Source organism: Podarcis raffonei, chromosome 1, assembly GCF_027172205.1.
Source record: "Podarcis raffonei isolate rPodRaf1 chromosome 1, rPodRaf1.pri, whole genome shotgun sequence".
NCBI classification, from domain to species: Eukaryota; Metazoa; Chordata; class Lepidosauria; order Squamata; family Lacertidae; genus Podarcis; species Podarcis raffonei.
In genome coordinates this window covers 90,687,766-90,703,343 of record NC_070602.1, presented here as the reverse complement: position 1 = coordinate 90,703,343, position 15,578 = coordinate 90,687,766, and the positions used below count along the sequence as shown (strand labels likewise).

At 42.6% G+C, this 15,578-nt stretch overlaps 1 protein-coding gene across 32 annotated transcripts in view; it reads left to right on the top strand.

Moving 5' to 3' along the window:
- CLASP1 (cytoplasmic linker associated protein 1) overlaps positions 1-15,578 on the top strand; it is a 161,712-nt gene that overhangs the window by 21,179 nt on the left and 124,955 nt on the right. For all 32 annotated transcript variants that reach the window (XM_053403302.1, XM_053403281.1, XM_053403285.1 and 29 more), the window contains exon 2: positions 3,409-3,899. In XM_053403302.1, the coding sequence (XP_053259277.1) occupies positions 3,705-3,899 (195 nt within the window). In that variant the 5' untranslated portion in view covers positions 3,409-3,704. The remainder of the gene's footprint in view (positions 1-3,408; positions 3,900-15,578) is intronic.

Here is a 15,578-nt window from a genome sequence, read left to right as displayed (position 1 = left end):
TCCAGAAATGTGCCATAGCTGATCTTGCAGCCTGCAATAAATGACTACTTAAGTCAATATTGTGCAGATTCCTGCCTCTCTCTCAATTTTGTGTGTGTGTGTGTGTGTGTGTGTGTGTGTGTGTGTAGTTGTTAGATGATTTTGTCTATGACAGGGGTGGGGAACCTGTGTCTTCTCCATATGATATTCGACTCCAGCTCCCATCATCCTTAACAATTGGACCTGCTGGCTAGGGCTGATGGGACTTGGAGTTTAACAGCAGCTGGAGTTTAACAAGTTATCCATCCCTGACCCATAGTGTTAATATCTAGATAAGGGTGGCTGCGTTGAACTTTAAAGTTTTATCTAAGCCTGTTGTACAACCTTAACACAGTGAGTGAGACTGGCTGGGGCTGATGGGAGTTGTAGTCCAGATTTTCTGGAGGGCACCATGTTAGGGATGGCTGGCCTAATGGATGTGTTATGAGCCTCATTTTTCTAATAAGAAAGCCCTTTACCCTTCAAGTTACATTTCCCGAACTCTTATAACCCACAAGTAACACCTGCATCATCCCTGTGTGGAGTACTGATACACTCACCCACCACCATTTTGATGTTTTTGCCCACTTGTCTAGTGCTCTGGGACTTCGTTTTGTGTCTTAGGATTCAGTGAGGGACGTTTGTGCAGAGTCGGGATTATTTAAAGAAACGGTCTTTTTTGTGAGCTAATTGTTTATGGAGAAGGGTATACATTAAGTCCAGCCTTCCTGAACCTGGTGCATTCCAGATACTTTGGACTGCAGCTCCCATCAGCTCTAGCCAGCATGGCCAATGGTCAGGGATGACAAGAGGTATAGTCCCAACACATTTGGAACTCACCAGGGCAGGGCAGGCTGTTTTGAATAGACAACATACAGGCCCTGACTGCTGGAGGAGTTTTGTCATTTCACTGCTGGTCGGGGCTCTTTATATAAAAAAAGGAAAATAGAACTGCAGCAATGATGACCTAGAAATACAGTCTGTGAGGAAAGACACTTTGCTGACACTCTGCTCTTCAGATAAAAGTCAATTAGGATGTATTATTGTACTGTATTGTTTTTGTACTGGGTGATGCCTGTAGGTTTGCCCTGATTGTTTACTTGGCAAGAGATGTTCTTTACAGCTGTCTGATTAACACGCCCCCCCCCTGCCGGCCGCCCTTCTCTTTTGAACTGAGCTTGACCTTTTTTTCTTCAAGTATGCCCTACTTTCTATACATCCAGGAGCTTCAGATGTTATCATTAGGCAGCTTATTTATCTTTACATTAAAAGGCACCTGCAAATAATAGTTTTTAGGATGTGGAGACTCCCCCCCCCATTTATTTTTTTTAAACCATGCAAGTGGTACTTTTCTAGCCGCATAAGCAGGGCCACATGGGAGACTGAAGTGGAAGGGCTGTGGGGGTTGTGGTATGTGTCTGCCAGAATTAATGGAGGGAGTGTGTGTGTGTGTGTGTGTGTGTGTGTGTACTGTATTGGAATATGTGTGAGCAAAGATTCATTTCATTATGGAGGGGGAAGGGAACATAGAGCCTGCAGCTGCTGGTAAAGTGATACAGAAGAGTTGGCAGCATTGTCACGGGGGGGGGGACGGGGACGGATGGACCTCCAGTATGTGCTTCCTCTGCCTCTCTTTAAAAGTCCTGTTTGAAAACACAGGAGTTTTTGAAGACACTGACACTTAGAGGAGGGACTGCATTTCTGTGTTAGGGGCAGAGGAGGAATGAAGCGCTCTGCCTTGCTTCAACCAGCCTGTTCACTTGCTTGCATGGAATTCCTTTTCCCTATACCTGCCGGGCTGATGCTTGAATACAAGGCCACGTTAGAAACAGATGCATAATAATAATAATAATAATAATAATAATAGTCATGCTTATAATTTATAATAATATATTAATTAGCTGCCATTCACCCTAAGGTCCCAGGGCAGTTCACAGAATAAAATACAGGATAAAAACAAGTAAATAATTCAAACAAAACAGAAAAAACAATAATCACCCCTTCCCACAGACACATTTTAAAGGCCTGGTTGAAGAAGAACATTTTTGCCTGGCACCTAAAATATATACAGTGGTACCTCGGGTTACATACTCTTCAGGTTACATACGCTTCAGGTTACAGACTCCGCTAACCCAGAAATAATGCTTCAGGTTAAGAACTTTGCTTCAGGATGAGAACAGAAATCATGCTCCAGCGGCGCGGCGGCAGCAGGAGGCCCCATTAGCTAAAGTGGTGCTTCAGCTTAAGAACAGTTTCAGGTTAAGTACGGACCTCCGGAACGAATTAAGTACTTAACCCGAGGTACCACTGTATAATGAAACTCCATCTGGGATCAGTGGAGACCTTGCAGATACCAGATTTCTTAGGACACTTTGGCAACATGCATGACCACTATCTTTGGTAGCAGTTTTAAGGCTGCAGTTGTATACACCAAGGAGAGGGAACCTCTGGCCCCTGTCATTGCTGGACTCCATCTCCCATCATCCCTGATTGTTGGCCATGCTGGCTGGAGCTGAAGGGACTAAAGAGTCTAACAGCATCTGAAGGAACACAGGTTCCCCATTCCTGGTATACATACTAACCTGGTAATAAGTCCCATTGAAATCTGCGGGGTACAGATTTCTGAGTAACACTGTACAAGGCTGCACAGTTAGTGCATTCAAACACAGAAGTTATGTTGTGGTAATTCTTACATGAATAATTTTATTGGGATGCGGAGGCCAAGATATGGGTAGCATTCTGGAGGACTGCATGTTGAAACTCCTGTCAGTGTGTTATATTTCTCAAAGCAGCTACTAAAAAACATGAAGCTGGCTTTAGGGAGTCATCCAGACTTGCTTTCTCATCCAGACTTGCCCTGTGCTATCACCAATATGCAAAACCTTGCTGTCACTTGCTCTGTGTATCTGATGCGCGCACAGACAGAACAGGAGGCGACTGCTTCTGCGGTTCTTTCTCAAGTATTTTTTCTTTTTCTTTTGGTCGTGTCTGATTTCAGCAGACAGCACCCATGGCAAAGTATCCGTCTCTCCATACAGTTGACAGCCAGAAATCCAGATTATAATTTGTTGACTGAATTTTTGTTGTTGAACAAAATTTGGGTTTCTTTTTTGTTTGTCTACGTGTTTTTTTTTTCCTTAGCAGTTGATGCCCCGTATAACAGGATTAGCTCCTTTTTCTTCTTTGGGGCAGACTGCAGTGCTGTGTAAGACATGAGAATAGTTTCAAGGAATGGTTGCAAGGGAACAGATAGATAAATTACTACTTTTAAAAAAACACACACACAACATGACAGCTTTAAGTATCTCAGCTGGGACTTTATGCTGTTTGGCTGTTTGCTTTCTTCCTAGTTTGCCTCTAACCTTTCCCTCTTTTAAAATTTTCTTTCAGGATGGACTGCTGAACAGAGAAGCATCACAGACCTGGTCATACAGCACGGCTGGTCCGCTCCCAGCTTTATTTATCTATTACTAGTTATTTTGAATTGAACTTTTAATAACCTGCCAGCTGCTCTTCAGACACACATGGTGCATTGTTGCCATTCCCAGAATCACGTCTTTGAAATCCAGGCCCTTGGTAACCTTCATCGAACAAAGAGGCGACCTAGAGGAGACATCTGCAGCAGGACTTTTCAAACCTGCTGCCCTCTAGCTTCTCCACTGGCTGTGCTGTTTTCCTAGCACAACATGGAGCCCACCATGGAGGGTTGCTTGGTCCAGGTTCTGCAGAAGGATGTTGGGAAGAGACTTCAGGTTGGCCAAGAACTGATAGACTATTTCTCAGATAAACAGAAATCTGCCGATCTGGAACATGATCAGACCATGCTGGATAAAATGGTTGATGGCCTTGCTACCTCGTGGGTAAATTCCAGCAATTATAAGGTAAGACTGATGTGCAGAGATGGGATTGCTAAGGTCAAATGTTGCTTCAACTCTGGCTGGTTCGGTTGTGCAGGCTTCTGTCAACAGTTATGGAACAGAGACATCACTCTTCGCTTTATAGCTTGCAAAACCTCTTGATCCCGTGCATTTCTTGGTGATCTGTAGCCGATGTAACAGCAAGTTTGTAATTTTGTGGCGTTTCGTTTCTGAAAATGTATACAACCCACACTGCATAACTCAAAATAAATTAAAAAGAAAAATACCACCACCCCTTTTTTACTGATGGAAATAAAAACAGGATCTTCATTACTGGGTTGGATCAGGGTCCTGCTGGATTTTCAAGCTCCCTTAGAGATACCCTGTTGCAACAGACAGCAATACTTGTAGGAAACTCGACTTGGAAAAAGCCTGTGCATGAGGGCATAATTTAATAATGCAAGAAATACAGGAACATCAGCCCTGTGTCACACTCTCTCACCCCACCCCCTTCCATAATGTACAGAACAACTTGCTGCAGTCCTTTTCCTGGTGTTATTACATGGTGGGGTATTTGGGCACTGCTTTAATTGTGCTACACATTATGGAAGGGCCAGCTATTTTTAGTGGCAGCTTGGTATAATAATCCTAATCCAGCATTCGCCAGCTTGGTGTCCCCCAGGTGTTTTGGATTACAATTCCCATCAGTTATATTGACTAGGGATGATGGGAGTTGTAGTCCAAAACATCTGGAGGGCACCAGGTTGGCAAAGGGTATTCTATCCTAATCAGCATTCTTCAAGGCCTTCTGCGAGTCTTTCCCATCCCCACTGCAGTTTATTTTAACTGAAAATATTGGGGCTTAGACCCAAAGCTTTCTGACTTCTACTACTGAGCTATTACCCCATTTATTGTTGACTAAATACTTGAAATTGACAGCTGAAGCTTCTTGAGTGTCAGTTTGTTTTATCTGAGATATTGTCTGAAATAGTTTCATTAGCAGGAGCTGTGGCCTGACTTCTGCACATCAGCAGTACCGTTCCAGGTCAAATGGGGTTCTAGATTGCATTTGTCTACATTTCCCATACCCTACTTTTCACCCATCAGAAGATGATGGTTATCTGGCCAAATGTTTAAGCCAGCCTTGCCCACGTTGGTGCCCTCTAAATGTTGTTGGATTCTAACTCCCATCAGCTTCTGCCAGTATGGTCAGTGGTCAAGGAATGGTGGAAGTTGTAGTCTAGTGTTATCTGGAGAGAAAGTTGACATGGGGAAAGCTGCTGTGAATGGCTTTCAACATGGAGCTAACCAGTTACATCATAAGCCCAAGAGTAATTCAGAAAGAATATAACAGGTGGAAAAAGTGTAACTTTGGGGCTGGTTGTTGTTCATTGTTACCTCAGTGGAGAGATAACAGGATGTGGATCTTTAAGTATTGGTCACTGCCATATGGGCCCTATATATAACTTCTTGGTTATCCACCTCCTGGTGGCAAGTGCTACAGTTGTTAGCAAATAGTTCACATGTGGGTAGTTTCAGTGAAGCCTTAAATAGTCATTATGAAGGGAGCATGATTTAGAGATGGTATCATAGTTAAAAGATATTCTGATAACAAAGAACATCATAAGTAGCCTCTTTCTTCTATCATAAATTGGAAACTGGGGCTCTCCTCTCTTGAGTTGAGAAAATCTTTTGAGGATGTTCAACCCTGAAGGCTGAAGAGAGGTAGCCATAGACATCTCTCCATGTGTATCCTAATCTGTGATAGTGACAGAGGGTGTAAGGAATATCTGAAGCGGAGGAGGGTTAATGCTGACTAATATTTGGATTCTGTGTTTAATTAAATGATGCAAAATTAAAATAGTGGTGTTGTAGGAAACGAAATTGTTCCATTTGTGCAAGGACTTCCATTTGCACAGCAGTACTTCCCCCTGTTCTCCACCAAGGCAGATTTACAGGGACTGTGGCAGGAGAGGAGAGGAGAGGGAAGGGAAGTTCTGTCGCACAACCAGAAGTCTTTACTCAAATTGGATGGCTTCATTGGATACAACCTATGCATTTTAGCTGCCCCAAATTACCTTGTGAGGTGGTCCTTAGAAGTGTATCACTATAAACTACAGTCGTATCTTGGATCCCAAACTCCTTGCGAGTCAAATGTTTTGGCTCCCAAACGCCAAACTGAACGTCCGACATGGCTTCCAATTGGCTTCCTGCAGCTAATCAGAAGCCGCTCTTTGGTTTCCGAACGTTTTGGAAGTCGAACCGAGTTCCGGAACAGATTCCGTTCGACAACCAAGGTACAACTGTACTCTTAATTCAACAGTTCTGATTAAGCTGGTGTGAAAGAGTGCATTAGACAGATACTGTTTGAAAGAGACTGGCAGGAAATGAAAAGCAACAGCTGATGATAAAACAGAGCTAGGAGAATTATTTCAAATTCCTTGGATTAATTGTAGCCTATCACACAGAGGGTGGTTGTGAGGACAAATGCAGAAGAGAAGAGAAAGCACTCTGAAATTTATAGTTCTACTGAATTCATTTCTAGAGCCACACCTTTGAAAATATCACATACATGTAAATCTACATAATTTGATAATAGCATTTTCTCCAAATCATATCTTTTCCCCTTCCCCCTTCTTACATGCTCCTTATTATTTTGGTGCTTTGGATATACAGTGGTACCTCGGGTTAAATACTTAATTCGTTCTGGAGGTCTGTTCTTAACCTGAAACTGTTCTTAACCTGAAGCACCACTTTAGCTAATGGGGCCTCCCGCTGCTGCCGCTGCGCCGCCGGAGCACGATTTCTGTTCTCATCCTAAAGCACTATTTCTGGGTTAGCGGAGTCTGTAACCTGAAGCGTATGTAACCTGAGGTACCACTGTATCTGTAGAGACCTGGGATAAGAAGACTTTGGTTATAGCAATCCTAATTAACTTTTTTCCTCTTTGGCCTTCTCTGAAAGTATTCTGGTTGTTCTCAGGCTCTGTCATTTTCTTTAGCTTGCCCCCTCATACCCTCATGCCAGTCTTTGCTTGCCCTTTCCCATCACTTTCAACTTAGTAACATGCACCCTTTCTTTTTTTACACTACGTTCTCCCTTAACCACACCACAGTTGGGTCAGGGCTGTTCTGTGCCTGTACCTACCGATGCAGCTGGCGATACTGTGCTATAGTTGTGCATAAGCTATGCACCGTTCCCAAAGATGGCTCTCACAGCCATGTTTTTCACTCCCTTGTGGCCTCATCGCATCATACTTTGGTAATGTAGGAATGCAGAGAGGATCTGGGACACGGGACAGAGAGGATCAAGTGGATAAATAGTAATAACAAATGCTCTTCCCTCTCTTCCCCTGCGCACCCCCCCCCCGATTCTGGATTCTGATGATGAATTTGTTCTCTGCAACACGAGATGCTACTAATGCCCCATGAACGGCGGGGGTTGGCAGAGAACGTAAATACAGACAGAAGCAGATTGATATCTGCATTGTTTGTTACGGGGCATTGCTGGAGGTTTATTTTGCTTTGTATAATTGAGGGGTGGAACAGATGGCTTGAACTTAGTTTAAAGTGGGGTGTCTGTTAAAATTACTCGTATGTAGCAATCATCATTCAGCTGCTTTAAGAAGCAGACATGCTTTCTGAAGCATGCTTCATGTTCTGTTGAAGTTCAGTGGAGGAAAGGAAACATGGAATTAGCTTGATGATGATGTGAAATGGACAGTGTTAATGTGCTCTTCCACTAAAGCAAGATATATGATCTATGAACTTGCTGAGACTTAGGAAGGAAGGTGGAATCAATGTTGACAGCTGGATAGGACTTGTTTGTTGTTTAAGTTTGAATGGATGCTCTTTTTTGTAGCACTCTCCTTATTCCAAAGTATCACAATCTAACAGGACATGGCAAAGGCCCACTATTTCAGTTGCCCTTCAACTGGACTCCAGTCTCAAAAGTCTTGTAACCCCTTTTGCCAACAGTTGTAATATAAATAAATGTAATTTATTTAAGGTCTGCTAACAAGGGGGGGAACCAAGTTACAGAATATAAAACACATAAATTTGTTGAATGGCATGGGAGGGAAGCATAACTGTTAACGTGAAATAGATACATTTAGGTATTTTGCCCTGGGAATTAAAAATGGTCGGAACAATCAGAAGAGACTTTGGAGATTGACCAGTGAAAGTCTGTGTAATGGGGTAAATCAGATTTTCTCTAGTCCCTCCTGATATAAAACCAACAGGTGTGATACCACTAATGCTCAGGAGTTTGTGGGTCAGATATGTTAATATGACCAAGCAACACAGCCGCTATGGGCTGTGTTGCTTTTGTTTATATATGAATATTTTAAGGAGTAAAAAAATCATTATTGTCAATAATCAGGTTAGAAAGTCAAGGTTTGCCTTGTTGGCTTAAGTTATTTTCACTTTTCCCACTTTTGTGGCATGAGTAAATGTTTGCATGGGGGAGACAGAGGTTACGACAGGTTCCTGGCCAGCCTTAACCTTCTCCGCATTTGTGTTGCTTAGCTGTGTGTCACTGTACAGGCCTCTAAAGTAACACCTCTCTGAAGATGTTAGCACAGCATTTTTGTTTTTGTGTGTCTGAATTTAGCACAGATGTGCCAGTGTGATTTGCATTTGCGGTGTCTTCTGCAGGGGCTCCTGACCTACATTTTTCCACGGCAAGCTTTTAAAGGTATAATGAGCAATGCTACATCAAATTTTGCGACAAGAAAACTCAAAACCTTATTTGGGATGCATTTTGATGTTAATGTAGGTAGATTTGCACAAAGGTACTTCATTTGTTTCATTCAGTTCCCTTAACCTGTCAAATATTTGGGAAAGGGGGAGGGGGGAGAAGGAAGTGAGAGCCATGGAGTAGGGCAGCTAGTGTACAGGAGCGGCCCTTCTTCCTACTGAAGACCTCTCCTCTCCTAGCTGACTTTATTTCCTGTAGAGAAGAAGTGCAGGGCCAGCTTTCGCATGAAAATTATGCTTTTGGTAACAGATTCTCAAGTAGGCACCCTACTGGGTATGGAAGTCCTGTCATTTTGATAGCTTTTTTGCCTTGGGTGCAAAAATATCTAATGTTTGCCCACCTAATCTTATTTATTCATAAGAGTATTTCTAAACTGCCAACTCCCTCTCCCTCCCTCTCTCTTTTCTCTCCCCCCCCCATCATCTATCTATCTATCTATCTATCTATCTAACGGCAAAACAGTAAGAGCGTTAAAGCTTTATAAAATCATAAAATGACCATCAGATGACCATCACGGAACTAAATTGCAGTGGTACCTCGGGTTAAGTACTTAATTTGTTCCGGAGGTCCGTTCTTAACCTGAAACTGTTCTTAACCTGAAGCACCACTTTAGCTAATGGGGCCTCCTGCTGCCGGAGCCTGATTACTGTTCTTATCCTGAAGCAAAGTTCTTAACCTGAAGCACTATTTCTGGGTTAGCGGAGTGTGTAACCTGAAGCGTATGTAACCTGAGGTACCACTGTAGTTCTGTGAAAATGCCTCACAAACAGGTGAGGAAATATCAAAATTGTAGGTGCTCGTCTGCTTTCAATGGCAACAGTGTATTGGCACCACTACACCAAAAACATTAGCTTGCGTAGAAACTAAACCAATATTGGATGACTGCAGGACAATCAGGAGGGCTTCTCTAGATGATGGCCGTGGTCTGGCTGGTGTCTAAGTGACATGGCGGTCCTTCAGGTAACCTGGTCCTAAGCTGTTTATGGCTTTATACACCTTGAACATAGCTTAGTAAGGTACTGGGAGCCAAAAGCTGGACCACCCACCGCATTCGGCAGCACCTGCAGTTTTTGAACCAAACTGCTTCTAGTTTTCTGTGGTTTTGATTTGAATTCTGTGTTCCCTAATCCTTTTTCTGATGATGCTGTTGGTTTTGACTTGTCTGTTGCTTTGCTAGGTCTATGCTACCCAATATCTAGATATTTTCTGCAGGTACACGGGCATTGCCAGAAAAATGAGTATCCCTGGGAGGGGGAAAGGCAAGCAAGTGGGGTTAATGTTGTTCCAATCCCCCTTCATTTGATTTCATTGGCCTGAGCTGTAAAGCCGTTGTATTTCTGCGGTTGCTTATGGCAGGGAGTGGGTGTGAGGGAGAGTCAGGGTGGGAATGTTAACATTTGGTAGCTTTCAGATATTCATAATAGAGGAGCAGGGTGGTGGGCAGAATCATGCTTTTAATAATGAGCAGGCCAGACAACAGTATCTTTCAGCTCTTCCCAGTGGCTTGCCAGCATGTTATGAAATTCTAGCCTGTAGGCCACGTATTTCTGAGGGAAGGACAGGAAGGGAAAAAAGAGACCTTGTGTGGAAATATTTAGACCAAAATGTGACCCTTGTTTGCAGTTTTTAATTGGGGAGTGTGAAGAAAGAACACCTTTGAAAAATGTATTTTTAACCTTTGTTTTCTACAAGATGCAATGAGAAGTTCTGCAAGAAAAAGAGGGGTTTTTCCCCTTTTCTTTTTGAGTTTTACTAATAGAGTTCACTTTCTCCAATGAAAGTGGATTTCAGCTTAGGCGAGCTGTTTTGAGAATATTTATTGCCTTCTGCATTCCTGCTAGTGACTTTGACCTGTATTGTGCTGTTTTGTCCAAAGCTGACATAAGTGCCTGGAAAAAAAATCCTGCCATCAAAACAAAATTGCTGGGGCTAGAGTTTGTTTGTTGTAAGTTTGCCAGATGAAATATGCTTCGTATATAAGTGTAGTGTTACTCCCTCACAATGCTAATCCGGCCTGTGAATTTTTTTTACAGGCAGCTTGGTTATCACCATTGCAATTCTTCTGTGAACTTTAATTCCTGTTTTGCAGAACTCAAGGACAATTGTTATGTGGGCAGCAGCATAAACATAGCCTTGTTGGGATAGACAGCAGGCCTGTCTAGCTTAGTAGATCAGTGTGCTATATACTAGTTTCCCCCTAACCTGGTGCCCTCAAGATGTGGTCTGATTATTTGAGCTACTGACCTTCTGAATTTTATAGCTATTTCAGCATGGAGATATAAGTTATCAGAGATAATAAATAGATTATATGTCCATACATGGCTGGGGCTGAGTTAAAAATCTGGTTTCCTTGGTTTTTTAAAATAGAGTTTAAATGGATAATCTTACATTTACTTCTGCAAGTGTTGTTACTACTACTCTGAAATCCACTTTTGGATGAAGGTGCAGTTTTAGAAATTCAGATAGTAAAAATTCAATAGCAGATGACCAAATCAGCAATTATTCTTGTCAAACACAATGAGAAGCACCAAACAAGGTGGCTGGATAGGGTTTTCAACAATAGGGGAAGGGAGCTATCGTCATGTTACTTGTCAGGCTTAGGTGCTGATTTAATGAAAAATTAAGGAAATTTCTTAAATGATGTTGCAGAATCACATCTGCATGTCCTGAGAGTTCTGTCAGCACAGGAGTGGATATCCAGCACTTCTTGGGAGCTGCCACATACAAGATCCACCTAAAGTGGGATATAAGGGATAGTCTGCTATGAATGTGGTTCTGGCACCTCGCATGTCTTACCTGTCTTGACACTGCTTGTTTTATATTAAACTGCTGTACTGCAAATGGGACTCCCCATAGCATGCATGGATCGTGTGGGCGAGTGAGTGGAATTAACTCTTGGAGAGAGAGACAGCGGGTGTGAATAGGACAGAGTGGTCAAAGGGTAACTGATCCCTGTTAGATGATCTTGAATATGTGTCCTATAAGAAGCCCATGGAATGTAGAAGGAATGGAAGAAGAGAGGATGTGCTGTGCTGCATTTGACTCACAGCCATGCTTTGCTCTTTTTGTTTATATCCCCTTTCAGTGGCAGATAACAAGAGTTGCCTTGTAAATACTGTAGTATGTTCCGGTGGAGGCTGCCCAGCCTATTGTCTCTCTATTAAATCTATTACTTTGATGTGTTGAATTTTATTTTTTGGTAATGCTATCTGTAACATTATCATTCACTGCCATCCCTGTTAATCAGAATCATTTACCTTTGAATCCCATTGTCTGCAGAACTAGTTCCAGGGTTGGAAAAGACTGGTTTTTAAAGGGATAATTATGATAAATCTAATAGAGTTTCTTTCTGTCGTTGCCATAGAAATCAAAAGATAAGGGTTTCTTCTCCTTCTCTCAGTTTTGCTAATTGTTCCTTAATGGAAGACTTTGAATGGCTACCTGCATTGTGCAATACAGAAAAGAACTCATCCACATGTTCCATTAGATAAGGAAGGATATTATTAAATATATATATTTATATATAGTGGCAGATTACCCTTTTTCAGAGTAATCAGTATTTATAATTATAGCAGCTGTTGGAACACCAAGAATATTGAGGTGATTGAGTGGACGAGACCAATACTGGGTCCAGTGGTCAGTGAGGGTGGTTTTTGCATGTGCTGTAGAGGGAAGTGAGGGGCAGATGGGGCTCCTCAACCTGGGAAGCTAGCCCTTCTAGGAGAAGGTAAACTTTGATCCTAAACTTCCTCTGCCTTGTGGGATATCTTTGGGAGAAGATAAGGCTAAGGAGTAAACCCTACACAAATCCGGAGTGGAGTCCCTAAGATGGTTGGATGGCGCCTTGTACACCTCCTTCCAGCAACTCCTGCACCCAAGCTGGTGCCAAATATACTGCTGTGCTTTCCTTTGGACTGCACCCATGAGGCCGAGAAGGGGGTCATCATCTGGGCAATACAGGACCAGCCTTGCACCCCAGGTGCTTCGGTACTGCTAACTCAGTGGTTTGACTTCACCTCCCAGAGGCACACTCCCTTGTGTCTTGAGTCAAATGGATGCCAACAACAGCACCCCCATGCCTTTTGGTTGCTGCTGAGAAGAATCGAACCAGTTTAATCCTGAACGAGCCCTTTTCATTGTTGCTCATGGGGCACAAACTTTGGGTCCTGCATGTCAAAGGAGGCTTTCTCCCATGGCTGCTTCATGTTGTGGGTTGCCACTGGTGCCACAGGAAGGGTTGTCCCATTTTGTGGATAGCTTAGCCTGCACTGCCCACGTGCCTTTTCAATGGAGTACAGTGGTACCTTGGTTTACGAACTTAATCCGTAAATAGAAAGCAGTCCCAAGACCTGAAGCGTATTTGCTTCATTGAACAACTGACCAATCAACAGTAACCAGCCAGCATGGCCAACCCACCATTCAGCAGTTAAAATCAATCACAGAATCCACAGATTTAACCACAATAGCAATAAGACAATGCACAGCAACTTCAGATTAGAATAAGGAGAGCAGCAAGTAATAAAACAGGCTAAACAATCTGCTTCTCAAAGTACTGTATCTCCAAGGGGATAGAAATAAAGATGCCAAACATGCTCAAAAACTAATAGTGTGTTCCTCTCTCACCTGGACACCTAACCTCCGAATTCCCAAATCTTTACTCCTACCAAAGGAGTACCAACAAACTAGGCTTATACAGTGGTAACTCGGTTTAATAACAGCCTGGTTTAAGAACAATTTGGTTTACAAACTCCACAAAACCAGAAATAGTGTCTTGGTTTGAGAACTTTACCTCGGTCTAAGAACGGAATTTGAGCGGTGGAAGGCCTCCTTAGGGAAAGTGTGCCTCGGTTTAACAACGGTTTTGGTTTAAGAACGGACTTCCGGAACAGATTAAGTTCATAAACTGAGGTGCCACTGTACAATGATTCGGCTTTCTCTGTTTGCATTTGCCCTGCCTACAGTGTTGGTATAGATTACAGTTGAAAATGGTTTTTCAAATTGTAACTTAAAAGGCTATTTCTGCTCATCTGAGCAGCTGCTTAGGCAGCAAATATATTCTCAGTTGTTCTGACTTTGACCAAATATAGTTGAATGCAAAGTTCTTTTTAAGCATTAAAGGGAAACCTATTTATAAAAATAAGGTTGGCTGGGTAAAATTGGGTACATGTTGTATACTGTGAGCTTGTCTATAGCATACAGTAGATTCTATATAGCTGAATACAGTTATTTTGGAGTGGCTCTGAATCTCCATCCTTCCTGTTTGGCCTTCAGTCCTCCCTCTTTAAACCTGCATGAAAATGGCATGTTTCCAAGTGTTACGGAAAACCTTCTATTGCTATCAAGTGCCATGTTCAAATCTTTCGGCTTCATGCTTTTCAGTACCAGGGGAAGGTCCTAGAACAGATAATGCAACAGTCGGTCTGTGAGCATTTAGAAAAGGATGCAGTGATTACTAAGACCAAGCATGTGTTTCTCAAAAATCAGTCATGCCAGACCAATCTGATTGTTTTTTTGTTTTTTTGACGGAATTACAAACTTGGTGAATCAGGAAAATGCTGTGCACATAATGCATCTTGATTTCAGTAAGGCTTTTGACAAAGTCCCCCATGATACTCTTGTGAGGAAGCTGGTAAAATGTGAGTTGAATGAGGTAACTGTTGGGTTCGGTCAGTCAGTCAACTACAAGCCCACCTAATTAGTACTCATTAATGGTTTGTCATCATCCTGGAGGAGCGCTCGAAGGAGCTGGGTATGTTTAGCCTGGAAAAGAGGAGACTGAGGGGAGATATGATAGCAATCTTCAGATATCTTGAGGGCTGTCACATGGAGGAGGGAGCATGCTTGTTTTCTTCTGCTCTGGAGGGTAGGACTCGAACCAATGGCTTCAAGTTGCAAGAAAAGAGATTCTGACTAAACATTTGGAAAAACTTTCTGACGGTAAGAGCTGTTCAGCAGTGGAACAGACTCCCACGAGAGGTGGTGGACTCTCCTTCCTTGGAGGTTTTTTAGCAGAGGTTGGATGGCCATCTGTCAGGGATGCTTTAGTTGAGATTCCTGCATTGCAGGGGGTTGGACTAGATGACTCTTGGGGTCCCTTCCGGCTCTAAGATTGTATGATTCTAAGAGTATAAATTTTCAGTTCATGCACTAAAAATTAATGAGCTTCAGTTGTTGCACTCCTCAGAGCAAAACCTGCCTTTAATCTGGCATATAAAGACTGATTTTATAAAAATGGATTTCTTCTCACACCTTTAATATTCAGCGCACACCTGTAATGAAGTATGCACTTGTCACGAACTTTATATGCGTTGCACGAACGTTACATTTGAAAAGTAGACTCTGTGTGGTCTGATTGGATAGCCCAGGGATACTTTAAAAAATATCCTTCAGATAAACGTGGCTCGCTACTAACAGTGGAATATCTCTACAAACAAACAACCATAATAAATGAGCCGTATGTTCCAGATTTGCAGTGTTAGCAAAGGAGGGCTACAAGAACCCTCCTTTCCCAACCTTGTGATCTCTGGTTGCTGTAGGACTCCAACTCCCATCAGTCCCAGTCAGCATGGCTGAGTTGGCCAATCCATAGAGCCTCCTCTTATTCATTAGCCGTGGCTATTGAATCTTGCAAGCTGGCAATGTGGTTGAGTGTCCCCTAATATAAACGTTTGCAGCATTGAAAAGCTACCTCAGACCAACTATCCTTCCTTCATTTGTGACTTAAGGAACATGGGAAGCTGCCTTTATTCCATTGGTTCAACTAGGTCTGTGTTGACTGGTAGTAACTCTCCAGTGCATTAGACAAGGATCTTGCCCAAGCCTACCTGGAGATACCAGGGATTGAACCTGGGATTGTTTGCTTCCAAAGCTATGGCCCTTCCCTATTTATCCAATGTCAGAATATCTGTTAGCCCACTATTGTCTACTCTAGCCTGGTTCATGCAT